At 37.2% G+C, this 18774-nt stretch overlaps 4 protein-coding genes across 5 annotated transcripts; 1 reads left to right on the plus strand and 3 right to left on the minus strand.

Annotated features, from left to right (window-relative positions):
* Nucleotides 1–3303: 3303 nt before the first annotated feature.
* On the plus strand, nucleotides 3304–6216 carry adipoqa (adiponectin, C1Q and collagen domain containing, a). The gene is made up of 3 exons (XM_067377736.1): nucleotides 3304–3424; nucleotides 3518–3752; nucleotides 5142–6216. The coding sequence occupies exons 2-3, from the start codon at nucleotides 3527–3529 to the stop codon at nucleotides 5690–5692; spliced, it is 777 nt and encodes a 258-aa protein (XP_067233837.1). The 5' UTR covers nucleotides 3304–3424; nucleotides 3518–3526; the 3' UTR covers nucleotides 5693–6216.
* Nucleotides 6217–7152: 936 nt separating this feature from the next.
* Nucleotides 7153–13662, minus strand: and1 (actinodin1). Of its 2 annotated transcripts, XM_067377732.1 has the most exons (5): nucleotides 11788–13662; nucleotides 11069–11150; nucleotides 10189–10233; nucleotides 9924–10063; nucleotides 7153–9079 (listed from the first exon to the last, which is right to left on the minus strand). In XM_067377732.1, exons 2-5 carry the CDS (start codon nucleotides 11130–11132, stop codon nucleotides 7610–7612), a joined length of 1719 nt encoding a protein of 572 aa, XP_067233833.1. In that variant the 5' UTR covers nucleotides 11133–11150; nucleotides 11788–13662; the 3' UTR covers nucleotides 7153–7609. The 2 variants fall into 2 exon arrangements, with proteins under 2 accessions (XP_067233833.1, XP_067233832.1); XM_067377731.1 differs by lacking the exon at nucleotides 11788–13662 and having other exon boundaries at nucleotides 11069–11216.
* Nucleotides 13663–13915: 253 nt separating this feature from the next.
* cops9 (COP9 signalosome subunit 9) lies at nucleotides 13916–16766 on the minus strand. The gene is made up of 3 exons (XM_067377743.1): nucleotides 16574–16766; nucleotides 16125–16197; nucleotides 13916–14297 (listed from the first exon to the last, which is right to left on the minus strand). The coding sequence occupies exons 1-3, from the start codon at nucleotides 16715–16717 to the stop codon at nucleotides 14260–14262; spliced, it is 255 nt and encodes an 84-aa protein (XP_067233844.1). The 5' UTR covers nucleotides 16718–16766; the 3' UTR covers nucleotides 13916–14259.
* Nucleotides 16767–17536: 770 nt separating this feature from the next.
* otos (otospiralin) lies at nucleotides 17537–18487 on the minus strand. The gene is made up of 3 exons (XM_067377745.1): nucleotides 18430–18487; nucleotides 18026–18049; nucleotides 17537–17724 (listed from the first exon to the last, which is right to left on the minus strand). Exons 1-3 carry the CDS (start codon nucleotides 18485–18487, stop codon nucleotides 17537–17539), a joined length of 270 nt encoding a protein of 89 aa, XP_067233846.1.
* Between the last annotated feature and the right edge of the window lie 287 nt (nucleotides 18488–18774).

Consider the following 18774-nt stretch of genomic DNA (forward strand, 5'->3'; position numbering starts at 1 on the left):
TCAAACGTTAATATCACTGGCACACAATGAAATGTTCCTAATTTTCATTATCTCATCCCCATTTGTGATTAAAAGGATCAGTGGGTCATTCGGCTAATGTTTATCCAATAGCGAGCTCTGTTTGAGCTAACTAGCAGCTTGCCTGAGCTGTCTTCAAAGAGAGAGAGAGAGACTTTTTGACGGGCTTTGAGAACTTTTCCTCAAACTTCAGCCTGGCAACTTTCTACCTCCAACGATATTTAATTAAAGTTACACTTTCCAACTGTTTATTTTGAAACATGGGATGTCATGAAAACCCATTTTTAACTGTTACTGCATATTTTTCCCTCCCGAATGAAGCTGTCATAATCGTAATAAACCCCTCGCAGTATATTCCATTACCTGTATAATCCAATTCCAGAGGTATCCTTTTAGAGCTGCAAACAAGCAGCCACGAAATGACTCTAACTGGGCATAATGGAAACCTCTGCAGTAGTAAGATAAGCCTATTTAGTTTGCCTTCTACCATTCATGCTGTTCACAGGGCTTTTCCTCTTCATACGAACCCCTGGGTTGAAACTCATTTTCCTCATTTGTATCCATGGTAATCGATGCACTCTTGATTTACATTTCAACTCTGATTAGTGCAGTGTGAGTGTGCCCTGAATGATCTCAATGATGCCTTTCCCTGCAGATGCATGTTACTTGTGTTTGCAAAAGCTGACTGGTTCAATAGAATGAATCTCCTCAAGGTCTCTGAACTAAATATAGTGCTTTCATGTAAAAACCGGGTTAATTACTTGGCATGTTACTTACTACTTACATTTAATGCTCCAGTTTTCGCTTTTTGTTTGAGCGTATAAAACTTCTACCAAAACGGCTCTAAAATGCTCCTCTAAATCTACATTGCTAATATTTAAATGGCTTTACCAAGTCATTATGTTTCAAAGGTCATTATGTCAAATCTGCATATTTTGTAAATATTTGTTTTTTTCTTTCTTTTGTACAATATAGTCAACACCAGAAAGTGGGGAGTACAACAAGCATCCCTCAGTCCTGTAAATATGAAATAATAGTCTATATATTTATATAAAAGTATATAAATATATATATATATATATATATATATATATATATATATATATATATATATATACAGACTATTATTTCATATTTACAGGGTTGAGGGATGCTTGTTATATATATATATATATATATATATATATATATATATATATATATATATATATAATATATATATATATATATTTGTATATTAAATTGAACAGTTTATTGAATATATGAATATATTTTATATGAATTTTATATTTATATAAAATATGAAAACAATAATCTTTCAAAGTTTGCATATGGGTTTGTGTGAATGTGTTATTAAGTATCATATTTGATACATCAGTCTTTCATGGATATAGGAAAATATGAAGCTCGTACTTTGGAAAAACACCTCACTTTTATTCAGAGGTCCAAACTGAGCAAAAATAGCAATTTTGCTGATATTTAAATGGCCAAAATGTCAGATGATTTCATGTAAATCTATGAGATCTTTATAACAGTAAAGCAGACTTTTTACATAAAATGTATATAAATATCAGTTGTCAATTGTACGTCTTAGTAAGATGATATTTAAATGCTTACTTTAATATGTGACCCTGGGCCACAAAACCAGTCATAAGGGTCAATTTTTTGAATTTGAGATTTATGCCTCATCTGAAAGCTGAAATAAATTAGCTTTCCATTGATTTATGGGTTGTTAGGATATTACAATATTTGGCTGAGATACAACTATTTGAAAATCTGGAATCTGAGAATGCAAATAAATCAAAATAATGAGAAAATCGCCTTTAAAGTTGTTCAAATGAAGTGTTTAGCAATGCATATCACAAAAATAAATTTTGGATATATTTATGGTAGGAAATTTACAAAATATCTTAATGGAACATGACCTTTTCTAAATATCCTAATGATTTAACTATCAATCAGACAAAGAAATGTAGATTGTGACAAGTTTTTCAGCAAAGCTTTGACCCTGTATATGTATGACTGACCCATTATGAGCAATTATTGATCAAATTTAAAGTAACAAGGTCTTATCTTGCTCTCACCACAACTAATGTGTTCATTGTGCTTACACCTGATGTCTGCTTAAACAAACACAGTAGTAGATCTGTGGTGCTGATTCAAAGGTGAAATAGGAGGACGATTATTCATAGTCATGACATTTTCAGCAAAACATTGTTTAACCAAAATATGTTGGCATTTTATAATCAGTACAAGCTATACAATTAGTTCAGTAAAGTGTCAGGTAACACATAGGGAGATTTGTGAGATGAACACTGACCTTTTGCAGCAGAACTGAAATGGGAAGAGCAGAGAATGAAGAACTCCCTTTATATCTAATGGTTTCATGTTTTAATGAAGCGTCTAATTAACTCTGATAGTCCTTAAGACCTGGAGACTCATGCAGGTATAGCTACATCATGCATTCTGATAAAATTAGCCTACCATGTCCGTCGAGCTCTGCTGTGCTACTGCTAACCTTATCAAAAGATGAGGTAGCATTTTGATTATAGACCAGCCTGCTTTGACAGTGCATCCAACAACAGAATTACATTTAAATATAGTTATGATAAATAATCTAGCATTTAATAATCTATAATTCATTTTTGTTATAGAGAACTGGCTCATGAATAATGTGTGCACACGTGACGTTCCGATTCCAAAGTTTGAGTTCTGTATTTTTTTTTTCTGTAGGTTTTTTCTTATGCAAAAAATAGTAAAATTGTGAAACAATGTAAAATTTTCTTTATTTTGACATATTTTAAATTAAGATTATTTTGTGAAGTCTTCAGTGTCACGTGATCTTTCAGAAATCATTATAACATGCATCTAATAATTCGTGTCTCCTGTAGGCTACACATATTTTCTATAAATAACGATACTTATATTATCCACAAGGTGGCGCCCTATGATTAGATTACAGAAGTTCTCTTTTGTACTCATGTTAGCTGCATTGGTGAATTGTATGGCTAGTATTGATTCCAAACTAAATAGGTCTTACTAGGTAAACAGACAATAATCTCCTTCATTCCAAATAAGCAGACCCCTCACAATATTCAGAAAGCTTCTAAAGCAATCAGATAACATATTAGCTACATATTATTAGCTCACACTAAGTGTGCGTTAAACTGACTAGCAGGCAGCAGGAAATGAATCAGTCAACAACAATAAATATAGAAAACTCACACGGTCTTATCTGAATGTGATAGTGTGACCGCTTGTTTAATACCAACAGCTGCTTTGCGTGTCCAGTCAGATATTTTTAGGTGTGACAAGCTTGCACACAAGATCTCAAAAGGCAAAAGGACAACAGCTCAAGCTATCACTCCACACAAAAGACTGTAAATGACACACTTTTGATAGCCAGGTAGGACAAAACATGCTTGTCTATTCTCGGAATTAACAATAAAATTAACAATGGCTATACTTTTCTAAATGCTTTATCATTGTAACACAACAGATTGATCACATGGCTCTTATGATGAAGCATGCATGGATAGCTGCGCTTTGTGTGGTAATGGCAGCCAGACTGGGCGTCTCTCAGGAGGAGAACACAGAGCTGGCTGAGCAGGACAGCTGGGAACCTTGTGCCCGCTGGATGAGGGGTGTTTCTGGAACCCCAGGGTTCAATGGAATCCCCGGGCGGGATGGACGTGATGGGCGTGAGGGGGAGAAGGGAGATATCGGAGATCCAGGTGATTCATTATCAGACTCCTAGTAGTATTAAGTGCCCATGAATAGTACACTTTAACCACACTTTAAAGGGATAGTTCACCCAAAAATGTTTATCTGCTTACCCCCAGGGCATCCAAGATGGAGGTGACTTTGTTTGTTCAGTAGAACACAAATGCTGATTTTTAACTCCAATCGTTGCTGTCTATCAGTCGTATAATGCATGTCAATGGGAACTTAGTCTATAAGAGTAAAAAAAAAACATGCACAGACAAATCCAAATTAAACCCTGCGGCTCGTGACGACACATTGATGTCCTAAGACACGAAATGATCGGTTTGTGCGAGAAACCGAACAGTATTTATATCATTTTTTACCTCTAATTCACCAATATGTCCAACTGCCTTGAGCATCCGGTTGGTGAGGTCTGAAAACCTCGCGCTGATCTCTTGCACTTATACTTCAATGAGTGCGAGAGATCACTTCCATTGTCAGAGTGCGTTCAAACCTCACCAACCGGATGCTCAAGGCAGTTGGACATAGTGGTGTATTAGATACGGACATATGGATTAGTCTGGATCTGCACAGGTGAATCAACAGTAAGCAAGCAAGAACAATAGCAAAAAATGGCAGATGGAGCAATAATAACTGACATGATCCATGATATCATGATATTTTTAGTGATATTTGTAAATTATCTTTCTAAATGTTTCGTTAGCATGTTGCTAATATACTGTTAAATGTGGTTAAAGTTACCATCGTTTCTTACTGTATTCACGGAGACAAGAGCCGTCGCTATTTTCATTATTAAACACTTGCCGTCTATATAATGCATAAACACAACTTCATTCTTTATAAATCTCTCCAACAGTGTAGCATTAGCCGTTAGCCACGGAGCACAGCCTCAAATTCATTCAGAATCAATGTAAACAATATAACAGTACACAATACTCACATAATCCGATGCATGCATGCCGCATACATGACAAACACTTTGTAAAGATCCATTTGAGGGTTATATTAGCTGTGTAATCTTTGTTTATGCACTGTTCAAGGCAAGCGCAAGCTCCGTGGGCGTGGAGCACGAGAATTAAAGGGCCAGTAGCCCTGAATCGGCTCATTTATAATGGCAGTTAAAAAAAATGAATTAAAAAAAATCTATGGGGTATTTTGAACTGAAACTTCACACACACATTCAGGCGACACCTTAGACTTATATTACATCTTTTTTTTTTTTTTTTTTAAAGTTCTAGGGCACCTTTAATAATCTAGAACCCTATAAAGAACTTTTTGTGGAATGCAAGGTTCCATGGATGTTAAAAGTTCATCACTGCTACTAAAAAAAACCTTATTCAACACAACACTGCTGCTGTGTGAACGTGGCTTAAGCATCTTCAATTATCTTTGTCAAGGCCCCAAGGGACCAAATGGAGAGCCAGGTGAACCAGGGGACGAGGGACCTGCAGGCAAAAGAGGATTTCCTGGAAACCCAGGTCTGAAAGGACAAAGTGGAGAGGGTTCCTTCCCCTACCACTCTGCTTTTAGCATGGGCCTTACAGCTAAAATCAGCCCCGCTAGTAGAGCTCCCATCCGCTTCACAAAGACCTTCTACAATGAGCAGCACCACTACGATGAAATCTCCGGAAAGTTTCACTGTGCAATCCCTGGGATCTACTACTTCACATATCACCTCACTATCAACGGGAAGGAGACTAAAGTAGCTATGTTTCGAAATGGCCGGACTGTGGCTTTCACTCTTGACCAGTTCCACAATGGAAATCTGGATCAGGCCTCCGGAGGGGCGATTTTAAATCTGTCTGCTGGAGATGAGGTTTGGCTACAGTTGTATGATGACATATTTGATGCAGGGATTTATGCTGATAACAACAATGACTCCACCTTCACAGGCTTCCTTTTGACTCCTAAAATCTTAAGCAACCCATCTGACAACCGCAGACGATGACACCATTTATGTGGATGTATTTGTATCCATATGTTCACTTAATCTCATTGCACAGTCAGTTTAATGCAGCATGCAGAGATTATTTGCATTGGGTTTTTTTATACTGTCATAAGCCCTGACATTTTTAGATTTTTAGGCCTGATCACAGGGAGTCTTCCGACCACCCTGCTAAACGTCACATCTAGCCAACTGGCTTCCTTTCAATACAGCAGTTGTTGTGTATTTTAGCACACATCATCCTAGCTGATACTTTAGCTGATATGTTGCAGCAGCTCTTTTGGTATACCATAGTTTTTAACTAACCAAAATAGCATCACAGCTGTTGAGAATTTATATTTATTAATGCTAATTAGAAGTATTTTAGGCTAATGGAGGTCTCTGCGTCACATTGTGGAGTGTTTTATCATCTCTCTAAACTCCAAAGACTCCAAAGATTCTGCAAGTTATGTGTCATATTACTGACACACAAAGTTTAATCTGTGAAAGCAACATATGTACTGGTGGGGTGCTTGTTATTAAAAATGGATTTGTATGCTAATTTGGTGCAGACTATTTCATTATTACTGAATGTGTGTGTGCGTCAATTACAATTCAATTTAAATTATATGTATTGCGCTTTTCACAATACATTTTGTTTCAAAGCGGCTTTACAGAAAATGTATTGATAATTAATTAGTTTGTAGCATTGAATTGCTCTATGAATGACAATACGAATTATGCATACAAAATAATGTGAGCAACAACATTTTCTGCCAAAATCTTTTTTTTTTTTTAATAAAGTTATTTCATTGAATCAAAACTATGAGTTTGATAGACAAGCGATCTAACCAATCAGAACGCCGCATCCGCCATTTTGTCCGACAAAGCAGGCAGTAGTTAAAAGATTAACCTCGGTGGAGTTAAACTTGAAAAATGGTGTGTATTGACGTCTTTCCGCGTTTGAAACAACATTCATTCTCATGTTTATGGACTAATAGGAAGAGATGATCAGTTTTTACGAGCGGTTGAGCTGAGGATCTACAGCAATCTGTTACGACCATGGTCACGACACATTAAAGAGCAACAAAACGGTTTTTATTGTTTGAATTTCTTTAATAACTACACGGTTTGAAAGTTGGGACTTTGTTTAATATCATAAGTAACCTGCTCTGTCTTGTCTGTCGATGTGTGGTCAGTATCCTCTTTGTTCCGCGATGTATTTTTCACTGCGTGTGGAGTGACAGCGCCACGGCTTGTCGGACAAAGCAACAGTAACTAAGGGGGGCGGGGCTCGGCGAAAGGCTAATTAGGTTAGGTAAGTTAGTTGTCAGTAGTAATCATATTTGCAAATAACAAGAGCTCAAGATCTTTAAAGCTTTTATTTGAAACATTCAAAGAAAAACATATTACAAATATGCAAACACATCACAAAGCCTCAATTTGGCAATTTAAAAAAGAATACAAACAAGCAAGGGCCCAGAAGTTAATTAAATATTAATTTGAATGGAGATTGTCTGGTAAATCTATCCAAAATGGGAGAGGTGATCATTATAACAGTATATTCAAGTATACTATTGATCTTTTATATACTTTGTTTGGCTTATTTTTCCCTCCACAAAGATATGAAGAGCTAGGAAGAGTGCTACTCTATTAGAAAATAGAGCAGAAAACACTCTCTCTGTCTAAAAGTCAATCTCCTAGAGAAGCTGCAACACACAATCAGGTTACGTGGGCTAAAAGTGTCAGCAAGAAGTCAAGAAACATTTTTTCCCTATACAAGTGCTGTCAAACTCCAGAGCTAGGAAATTTCAGCAGCTCTCGAAAATATTGTGTGAACCATGTGAAATACTGTGACGTGCACCTTTTCTACAAGTGTGCATTTCAATATTTATCTACAAAAAACACACATCCTGATCTACTATTCATTGTCACAGGTATTTATTTCTTTCTGTAGTCTCCATTGTAGGCACGGTGGTCATCCTGGCCAGGATACCGACCACCATATCCTCTCAGGACATCCTGAAAACTAGTTGCTCCTGGTTCCTGGGGGCCGTATCCTGCATATGGATCCTCTTGTCCGCTCATGTAGGGCTCGTATTGCTGCTGGTCATAGCCTGGGGTCTCAGGGTAGGACTCTTCTCGGTGCTGGGGCACCTCCTCGTGGGACTGCTCCTGGGCTGGAAGCTCCTGTTGAGGTGAAGGACTGGCGGGTTCGGCCGCCTCAGGCTCATAGCGGCGCAAGCGGCAGTTTCTGTCGTACTCAGGATCGCAGTCGGGATCAGGCTCGATAACCCCATTTCTGGATCCATCATTATTCAGGTGGGGCTCATAGGCTTCGGACGGGTAGGACGGCTGTCTGTGCACAGCACGACGGGGTTCGTTTTGGGAACCCAGTGGGAAGCACTCTTCATCATACCCGATGAAACAGTCATAGCCCTCTTTGGTCTTCCCGCGGGGTCCCAAAGGATGTTGAGGTTCCTCTGGTTGGTGCCTCGGAGGTTGAAGCTGTGTAGGCAGGTGTCTTCGCAGGTCAGCCCCAGCAGATGCATCTCGGTACATGGCATAAGGGTCGTGACGAGGGCTTTGAGGTGCGCGCATGGCGCCGGCTTCAGAGGCGGGCTCGTCCTTCAGATCTCCAGAGGCCAAGCTTCCAAACCTTGTGGCTGTAAGGGGGTTGCAGTTATCGTCATAGAGAGGGTTGCAGGGTCTCTCCAAACCAGAAGGTGGGGCTTCGAGGTTCTGCGATGATGCCAGAGCAGCAGCATAAGCACAGTATGGGTCAACCCGAGGGTCACAATGGGGATAACGCAGGTACAGACCAGACGGCGCCTTCTGGACCAGATGGGGGACGCAGTGAGGGTCTTTCTTAGGGTCGCAGCCGAGATGGGCGTAGGATGGGGCCAGGGCAGCAGCGGGCTTGTATCCGTAAGCAGCACGGAGGTGGTACTGGAGACACTCAACATCTTCTGCATCACAGATGCGCAATAACTCGGCTCTCTGCTCAGCTGACAGGAAGGGTTGCACCAATGGAGAGTGGTAGTAGTAACCGGAACGTGGATCCTTCACCACAGGGGTGTGGAGGTAAGCTGGGGCTTTTACTGGAGCAGGTGCAGGGGCTTTGACAGCAGCTGGGGCCGGAGCCAGGTATGGGTAATATGAGTATCCCTTCGAATACATGCAATACGGGTCTCTGTAGGGGTCACAAGACTTGATTGGGGCAGGCGCTGGTGGCTCAGCCTTGGGCTTGGGTCTGTTGGTGTATGAGGCCACGCAGTTTGGGTCATCAGACTCGGCACAAGACTTGTAGATGTCGCCAAGGTGCTGCAGGTACATCTTGTAGGAACGACGTGCCTCAGCCCGATTCTTGTTCTGTAAGTATGCCAGATAGACGCGATCCAGCTCTGCAACCTGAAAGTGGATTGGACTTGGATGAGAACCAACACAAAATACACAAGTAACCTTAATCATCCCCTAACTTTTTATTGTATTTGCTTACACTTTATTTTAAGGTGACGTAGTTACATGTTACTACATATAATTACAAGTAACAAACCCTAACCGTAACCCTATATTAAGTACATGTAGTTATTAATATTACCCAGTACTTATTTGACTAATGCTTTATTCCAGACAGATCGGATTTTGGATTTTTCCCATCTCCTTCTAGGAAATAACATCTGGAACGCCACTCAAAGTCGGACATTTGCCGTGTGAACTCGGGGTACATCGAACAACCACAACCTCAGAGAGACTGTATCAATTATCCAGTATCAATTGATGTCACTCGTCATTGATGTCAATGCGTTTTTGCATTTCGTCAGCTGGTTTCAAAGTGATTTTATGTCATTTTTATTAAATTTTGCCATAATTGATACAAAAACAAAATATGCTCACATTGTGTCATGGCGACATCATGTGGTCAACATGTGAACATCACTTATGAGTGACTAGAACTCATTGAGGTCTGAAGTGGGACATTTAATTTGGGATATTCCCAAGTCCAACCTCGTCTGGAATGCAGCATTAGTACAATATAACTACATCACCTTAAATTAAAGTGTAACCTAGTATATTCATGTGATGTGATCTAAATGTAAAAATGTGCATTTAAATATCATTGGCTGTTACTGATCACTTAAAAAATATTGGCCAATAACCGTTATGGTACTGATTATGTTGTGCATTCCTAAGATTAACCTGCAAAAACGATGAATTATGTTTTCCTGTTTATTTCATAATATGCTGTACTCACTCCTTCTTGGTTCCCATTATCAGTGAAGTATTTGTACCAGCTCCAGAAGTCAGAGTGCTGCTTGTACCAACTGATGTTTCTCCTGTTGCGGATCAGTGTCTTTGGGCTTGCCTCAACGCCTGCCTTTTCGTCACTTCCATCTGGGAGAAATATTATGTGTTACTTCAGTGTGCATATCTAACATTCACAAAGAGATTAATCTGTAGCTATACAACAGATATATGGATTGAGATTCTGACAGAACAGGAGAACAAGCCATACTTACCATCTCCTTTTAAACGCTGGATCACAGGGCCAGCCAACAGAAGCTCTGTTAAAGAAGAAGAGTAGAGAGGGAAAAAAAATTAGGGGGTCCAAGTCTCAACCAGATGTTGCATTTGTCAAAGACAGAGTAGAAAATGCTTACAGAGACAGTAAAGGCCCAGTGAGCTGAGGGCAGCAGGATGCAGTTTTACAAGTTTTTGGGGGGAAGGGAAGGCGGTAATATACAGGATTTTGTAGGAAATTAATCTTCCAGCAGTGCACATCAGCACTTTGATGCCTGGCAGCAGGGGGCTGCAGTAACTGGGCTCATACAAGCTAAAGCTATAAAATCTACAAAGGGTAGGAGCCTCAGTACCTACAGGTGAACCTAATTAACCTAACATCAGAAAAATGTCTGAACTGACACTTTTTCCAACTTATCTCTCTGAAGGTGGCTGTCATTTCTCCTGGAATGGTGACGAGTGGATCATGGATGTGTCTTTTCCATGAGGGGACTGAAGGGAAAATCTCATTGTCTTATATGATGTAGGTAAAGGAAATGTTGCTCTTTCAGAGTATCAGCAAGTTTATTTTTATGAGCTTGTAAACTGCTGCCACATCTGGAAACCTGGTGGAGTTTTGCTGACAACCGTTAATCATTTTATCAGTTGCAGAGCAAAAAGCAACCCGAAAAGAAACCCGATGCCCCCTTGTTCGCTACGGGACTTTTGGGAAAATTTCAGTTAGAAGATATAAAGTCATAAGCTTCAAATAGATCTATTTTATCATAGAACAACAATAAGGATTCATACCTCCTAAATTATTTAAAAAATAATTCAAATCAGGAAAACCACAGAACAGATTTTATTAAAAATGAAAAAATAACAATTCAAAAATCTCACCTGGTAATAATAATGTTGCTAGCAGCAACACATGGAAGATGGAAGATCCTCTCAAACGAGCCATTCTTAACCTTCCTGATTCCTTTGGATAAGCAAAATTAATTATAGCATTTATTTGCATTTTCATATGCTTTCATATCCATACTTTAACATAATGAACCTCGATCGAGATGATAATAAGAGCTGTTATGAGAGCTTCCTAATGTTCCTTGATATTTGATTATCTAAATTTGAATATACTTTAACTAATATTTGAAAATTTGGAGCTGAAGAATTTGTCAAGTAGGGGGAAAAAAAAGAATTTGACACAAAAATTACTCCATATTTAAAAATACTCCAAATTATTTTGTTGTTACATGTTACAAATGCCTGTATACAAAGAAAATTAAGGGATTTTTTCACCTGTGAGACCTGACATTTGCAATTTCAAGGTAAGTTCAAAAAACCTTTACACATTCAAGCTCATAATATTCCTGTCAATGTCAGTATTTTGCTGGTGCAGCTTTCAAGATTAACAAAAATAAATGAAATATTTTCATAAATACATAATTAAAAAAGGATTTTCTTAAGATTTTTTGAAAGAATTAGGTGCATTCTGTTAGCATTGTAAAAATTGGGACATCCACATATTGTTAATGATTTTTAATATGTAGAAATGTGCAGTACTTTATAATCAGACAAATAAGAGGACATACGAAGTGGTCTGAGCTGTGTCTTACCTGTGTTAGGATGTGGTGACGTGAACCGCTGAAGAGAGGCAGTCTGTGACAGCCGACTGGGCCTCGAAGTTCAGCTCTGCAGCTGACTGACTGGAAGAGGAAGGTGAGCCAATTCCCTCGTGAACTACAGTCTCAACACACCCCTGTACACCGACTGTGCCACCGCTGAGAACCTGGCCACAATTTAAACCCAACCTTGATAATTAAAAACAAAAAAGGTGCATCCCATGGGGCCAAGTACATGCTGCTTCCAACACTACGATTGGCCTTCTCTTGCCAAGTGAGTCAACCAATCAGATGTTGTAATTATAGACACGGACACATACAGGAGGAGAGAAAAGAACATCAGCTGTTTTACATTTAGAAGGTATAAAGGGAAAAAGGCAAAATGCAAGGGATGCAATTCCATTGGTTAGAATATTAGCAATAATTGAGGTATAAATTTAAAATCATTGTTTAAAAAATTCAGTGTTGGTGGAGTTTCTTTCAAAATTAAGAATTAAGTGTATTTAGTAACTTTACATTAGCTTTCAGTTACTAAAAAATGTTTTTGCTGTATGAGAACCCATGTAAACCTAAATCTAAATTTGTTTTTTCGAAGTTGAATAGGGTGAATACGCTTGCAGTTTACATTTAATTCCATGTAATAACACAACTTCAGGATTGTCATTTGCAACTGGGAATGTAACTTTACATTGCTGAGTAAATGGGGGAGGACACTCCTATAAAAGTTATGTCTGGGCCCTATAAATTCAAAATCCTTGTTATCTTCACCTAACAGAATAACAGACATTAAACAAATCTCTATTTACTGAATATTGTGTTACAGACAGTGGTGTAAGGTGAATCCATGTTGATTGGGACGCTTTTTCCAAGTCACCTCACTGGGAAAATGGGTCCCAATCACCCTGATTTGAGCAGAAATTTAATTACTTGTAGCTTCTTTTTGGCTTCTTTGTAGTTTTACTGAGATATTAGCAACGTTTAGTCTCGACTACATTTTTAAAGAAGTATATGTACTCAAATAGGCTACATTTGTGATGAGTAATGACATTTTTCCGTTATATTTTGCATGGCACCTAACTTTTTCTGCAGCAGTTTATTTCTGCTGCAAAAGAAGTGATATCGCCATCTACAGGGTGTGGAAGGTACAATATCTTGTGCTTTTTGCCCTTACTCACTTAAACTTGTCAACAACGCTGCTTTACACAAATTTAAGTGCATTAGCAGGTGTTTTATATTTGAGATGATGACAACTGCAACCGGCGATGATCATGAGGCCAAAACCAGCACGTCCGGTGCAAGCAGGCTTTGACTTTTTAATTTAACATTTTTATTTAACGCCTGTCTGTTATAGTGAAAGATATTGGTTTATATATACCCTTTTTGAGCGCTTGAGCTTGACTGAGACTTGACATTTAAGAGGCTGTTGTGTCAACTGTGATTTATTGACATTTTCAGGTGTTAATTTTCATTTAGATTTTAGACAATAAACATAATTGCTCTGCTCACAAATTTCTTGTTTTTCACTGGGACGTCTGAATAAAATACTTAAGTGTTGTTAAAATCAGATACTCTAACCCCCGGTTTCACAGACAAGTCTTAAGCCTAGACTAAAATGCATGTTTGAGCTATTTTAACTGAAAGTAACTTGCACTAATATATATTAAAATACGCCAGTGCCATTTTTTGGCTCACTTATATGTCCTAATTGAACTAAAGCCTAATCCTGGCTTAAGCCCTGTCTGTGGAACCAGGCCTAAATCCTTTTCGTCATATTGGAATTGGTGACTTGTAAATTGTAATGGAGTCATTTTTGCTGCAAAGTATCTGTACTTTCACTCAAGTATGGTTTTCAGGTACTCTTTACACCTTTGGTCACAGACTAAATGCACTGAACCGTCAAGTGAATTTTATCATACGCACATCTGCCAAGCCCTTGCTCAATCCATCATCCCACAATTAACTGCACAGAATGACATTACATGTGATTATTCACAATTAAAACCTTGTTTGTGGCACAGCAATACAGATTAAGAGTTAATATATGCCTTTATTTAATTATCTAACCTGAATAACAGATTATGATGTATATACAAGCAGAAAAATATTTTTATGTCAATGTCAGAGTGTAAAACATCCGTGCTTTATGTTAACGGTGGATTGCACATGTAATTATGCACACTTACAGGTGTTCAGGAATGTGCAAAAACCTACAATCAGTGCTAGAAACAGATTTTAGCCTAGGGAGAAAAACGTTTATAATAATTCCAACTTTTGACTTGGAATGTCTGGGATTTTTAAAATGTGCAAACATCTGGCAAAAGGGAAGACTTTGTATTGCACAAACGTTTATTAAAGAACTGAAGAGTTAATGCAACATCACTCTTAAAGTAGAGAAAAAAAAACACTTAAATGTACAAAAATGAACATTTTATACAGTGGAGAAATCCATCCTATTCGTCCTCTTCATCACTGAATATCATCGTCATCAAATAGATCTTCAAAATCTGTGAAGAAAGAAGTGTGAAGGAGTAGCACAACACACAAATTTTTTTTCTCTGTATGCACACAATAATGCAAAACAAACCTGAATATGAAGAGCTTTTTTTTTTTTTTTTTTATAAACATTTGTTTATTGAATAGTCTGCACAAATACCTGATCTTCTGACATGCTGTTCTCAGTAAAATAAGGGTATGAGCTCTTATCGGGGTTTCTGGGTTATTTTCCGTAAAGGCCCCCTGATAAAAGCGACCCTGACTGACACGTGTTCAACTACTTCAAGCACTGCAGATGTATACAGAGGCCCTAAAGAGGGAAGACCTGCTGCGCTGGAGCCAATGAAGCCCAATAAAAGCGCTTTACATGGGCTCAGTTTCATACCTCCTTTACTCTTTAACTGCCTGCTTTTTAGGTCATCCTGTGCCAAGCTGAAACTACCTTTACTATCAGTATATAGAGGAGGCGGAAAAGTATAAAGAAAATTGTAGAGTATGCATGTTAAAGCACTTTGCAATATTCCGTTGCCAAGCAAGCAAAAAAAAAAACAGCAATTTAAATAATGGAAAGAATGTTTTTAAAAAGATTTTGCACAGATACTACACACACACTCACACACACACACACTCATATATATTACTATCATTAACTAAAACTATCAAAAACACTTGTGTTAATTGAAATAAAGATGAAATAAAATATAAATATTAGTTAAATATATACTCACAAATTTATAAACGTATGTGTGTGTGTGTGTGTATATATACACATATATATTATATATACATATATTTATTTATTTAAGAAAAATGTAAATCAAACAAAAATTAGAAAATAAAAACTAAAACTGACAAAATGTTTTTGATAAAATGACAAAAGCACAATGAATTTACTAATAATTAAACTAAAAATAACATAAAAACTTAAAATATAAAAATAAAAGCTAATTCAAATTATTAATAAAACTATAATAAAACTAAAATAACTGATACACACATACATACTACCTGATTTATCAATTAGATGACCCATAAAAAAAACACTAAAAATTGTGCCATGCTAAAGTACGGAAGATGATTAGGGCCAAGCAATAATAAAAAAATAAAACCATCTCAAGATTAAAGTTGTTAAATTTCAAGAAAAAAACTCGTTAAATTTCGAGAAAAAAGTCGATAAAATGTTGAGAATAAACTCGTTAAATTACAAGAAAAACTTGTTAAATTTTGAGAAAAAAGTCGAGATATAATGTTGAGAATAAACTCCTTAAATTACGAGAAAAAAATTAAATTTCGAGAAAAAAGTCGAGAAAAAATTGAGAATAAAGTCGTTAAATTACAAGAAAAAACTCATTAAATTATGAGAAAAAAGTCGTTAAAGAGAACAAATTTGTATTTTTTCGTAATGACTTTATTCTCATAATTTAATGAGTTTATTCTTAACATTTTATCTCAACTTTTTTCACAAAATTTAATTTTTTTCTCGAAATTTAACAACTTTAATCTCAAGATGGTTTTATTTTTTTATTATTGCTTGGCCCTAATCCTCTTCCGTACTAAAGATCATATGGATATAAATATAGAAATAAAAAAGCAGAAAAAATGCCTGATTTAAATGTAGAATTTAAAAATAGTAATTTCCAGGCCTGGAAAAGTAAATACAAATTGAAAATTTGTAGGTTTTTCTCTGCTCTTAAGTATTTCATCAGTACATACAAATTACATTTTGCCAAGGAATTTAAATTAAAATAATTTTAGTAATGACAAAACATTGGACATGTCAAACAAGGTAACTGATAAACGTATTGTATTGGGTCATATACAGAGTTTGTGAGTCTCACCATTGAAAAAGTCTGAGTGCACTGCCTTCTCATTGGCGGCCAGATCCATCAGCAGTCCAGTGCTGCCCCCTGCCTGTCAACACACAGCATTACTACAGACCTGTCCTGACATTGACTCAATCATTTATTTTAAACGAACACGGTCATACTTTTTTTTTTTTTTTTTTTTCAAATAATACACCACAAACATTTACATACATTTCATACTGAATAAATACTACATAGATAATGTGTGCATCTGAGGAAATTCGACGCTGTCTAGAAGAAAGATTAATAGCAGCAACAGTGGCACGTTACGCGGTGGCTTATACAGATTTAAAATGAAATGACACATAAATTTGTTCGATCACTTATATCTGAGATTCTTTAGCGTATGTAAACTTAAAGATACACGTTATCAAATGTCTTCTCACAGGCTATCGTACAGAGCACCATGAGTAAACACCAACCTCATCCAGGTCCACATACGGACCAGCTCCCTCAGGAAACATTTCATCAACTGCTGGCTTCATAACTTCAGTATTTAAAAAAAAATCAGCGACAAATAAAAATGACAATGTTAAAATTGTGTGTTTTTCAGCTCTCTGTAACATTCACCAAAACAAACCCTTCGTTGTGTTCCTCTTTCCGGTGATGTGTCGATTCGCGATGTCCGATTCGTGAATGAATTGTTCTTTTGAGTCGGATCTTTTTAAATGAACCTGTTTCCAAACACGGAAACGTTTTCAGGACATGTGCATGAATGCAAACTGTATTTCTAAATGACTAGAATACATTTATTAATGAGCTTAACCATGGCTGCTACAATTACACATGACAACAAAAACTCTTAATATGTTACCTAATAAAAAATAAACAGCATGATAATTAAAAAACAACAGTAATCAACAGCCATATGAGGCTACATGTGGTTTTATTTGAATGTTTAGTTAGAGAGCATGAAATATGCCACACCAGTCCAGGACCACATGATGTTGTAAAAAGAATCGAACCGGTTCTTTAAAACGTACTGTTCAAAGGAATCGATTCGCGGCTTCATATCACCAGTTGTTGTTACGTCAAAAAGTAACCGGCTGGAAAACGGGTCCCACTGGCTCGGTTGGAGAACTGGTCCTCACAGATTATTGTAGTGATGGTATTAAAATAATTTCTGTGCATCAGGATAACACTTTCGTTTATTTCTTACATATCCTATATTTACAACTGGTCGTATAATAGATCACAATCATGCACCCTGTTAATCACACTACAATGAAACATTAACAGTGAGACCTTTATGCATTTTTATTAGTAGTACTATGTCACAAGATTCATCATTATAAGCCTATAAATGTTAAAGTTATATTTCAGTTGTTATCTTTAATTTCTACTGACACAAACTAAGCTATGATTGCTCAACTAATGATATTCACTTAGTGTTCGTGTTGCTCTGCCACTTCATAACCCAGCGTGTCTCCCAGATGCTGATGGGCGAAGAATGTTCTGGCCATTTCATTGATCTGGTCATAAGCCCCAATGCTGCGGAAGTATTCCACATAGTTCCAGAAATCTGAGGTGGAATATGACCAGTAGGGCACAGCCGGGGGCCTTTCATAGGGTACTATGTGAGATGGAGAGAGAGAGAGAATAATAGAGCTTGTGTATTTCTGCAGAATTCGTGCATTCCAGAATTCCTAATGAGTAACTGCAGAAGTAATGTCTAAATGTGCCTCCTTGTGTCCTCAGACTGGCAAATGCAACAATTCACTTAATATATTTATAAAACAGCACCAGCATTTCACATAATCCAATTATTTGTTCAAACAAAAGCTTCATTGTGCATTAAGGAGTTTAAACGCTACTGTTAATACTGTATATACTGGCTAAAGGAGTGTAAACAAAATAGTAAATAGTCTGTTTACCCCCTTCAGGAATGAATCTGGCACCTGTGGAAGGAGAAAGAGGAAGAGTGAATGAAATTTATTTAAAATCCTCCCTTACAAAGAGCTGATTCAGGCATAGAGAGCTGAGGATCTCCAGAGGGATTCAAGAAATGTGTGCGTTTCCTCCTCAAATATTATTCCTAACTATGTGCACACTTGTCCTGATGAACACAGCTAAAGTCTTTAGTGTTTTTAATATTACTGTGTGGTATTTCATTGTTTTCCTTTAAGTATTCCAGTTTGTTTATTTGACAAATAGCAAGTAAAATCAGCCTCTTTCCTTTCCAATTCTCATATATTCTGAATCATGAAGTAGCTTTCAAAGAAAATATGTAAAATTTCCAAAGATGATATAGTAGAGATGAGGAATATACAGTACTTACTGCTGAGATTAGCAAGAAAACACAGCAAGAAAAACCCCAAAAGCACACTCCACTTCATCCTTCCCTGGGGGGGAAAAATGTTAAATTAAAATTTATGGTTAAAGTATAAGCTTGAAATAAAGGTAAACCATTGCTATACTGCATTCATGCATTCCTCATAATTGTTTTGGAAATAAACAACATTACCTCCTTTGCTGCACTGATTACGAGGTCCGTCAGTTTCTGAGAACTAAAAGATTTTGTGCTTCACAGGTTCTGGACAGACTGGACCCCAAGTTCAGGAAAGTTTTGTCCCCTCCCAAACTAGACCTACATCATGGAAACCACCGCAAGACTGTCTATGAT

The sequence above is a fragment of the Chanodichthys erythropterus genome, chromosome 23 (genome assembly GCF_024489055.1).
Source record: "Chanodichthys erythropterus isolate Z2021 chromosome 23, ASM2448905v1, whole genome shotgun sequence".
Classification (NCBI taxonomy): Eukaryota; Metazoa; Chordata; class Actinopteri; order Cypriniformes; family Xenocyprididae; genus Chanodichthys; species Chanodichthys erythropterus.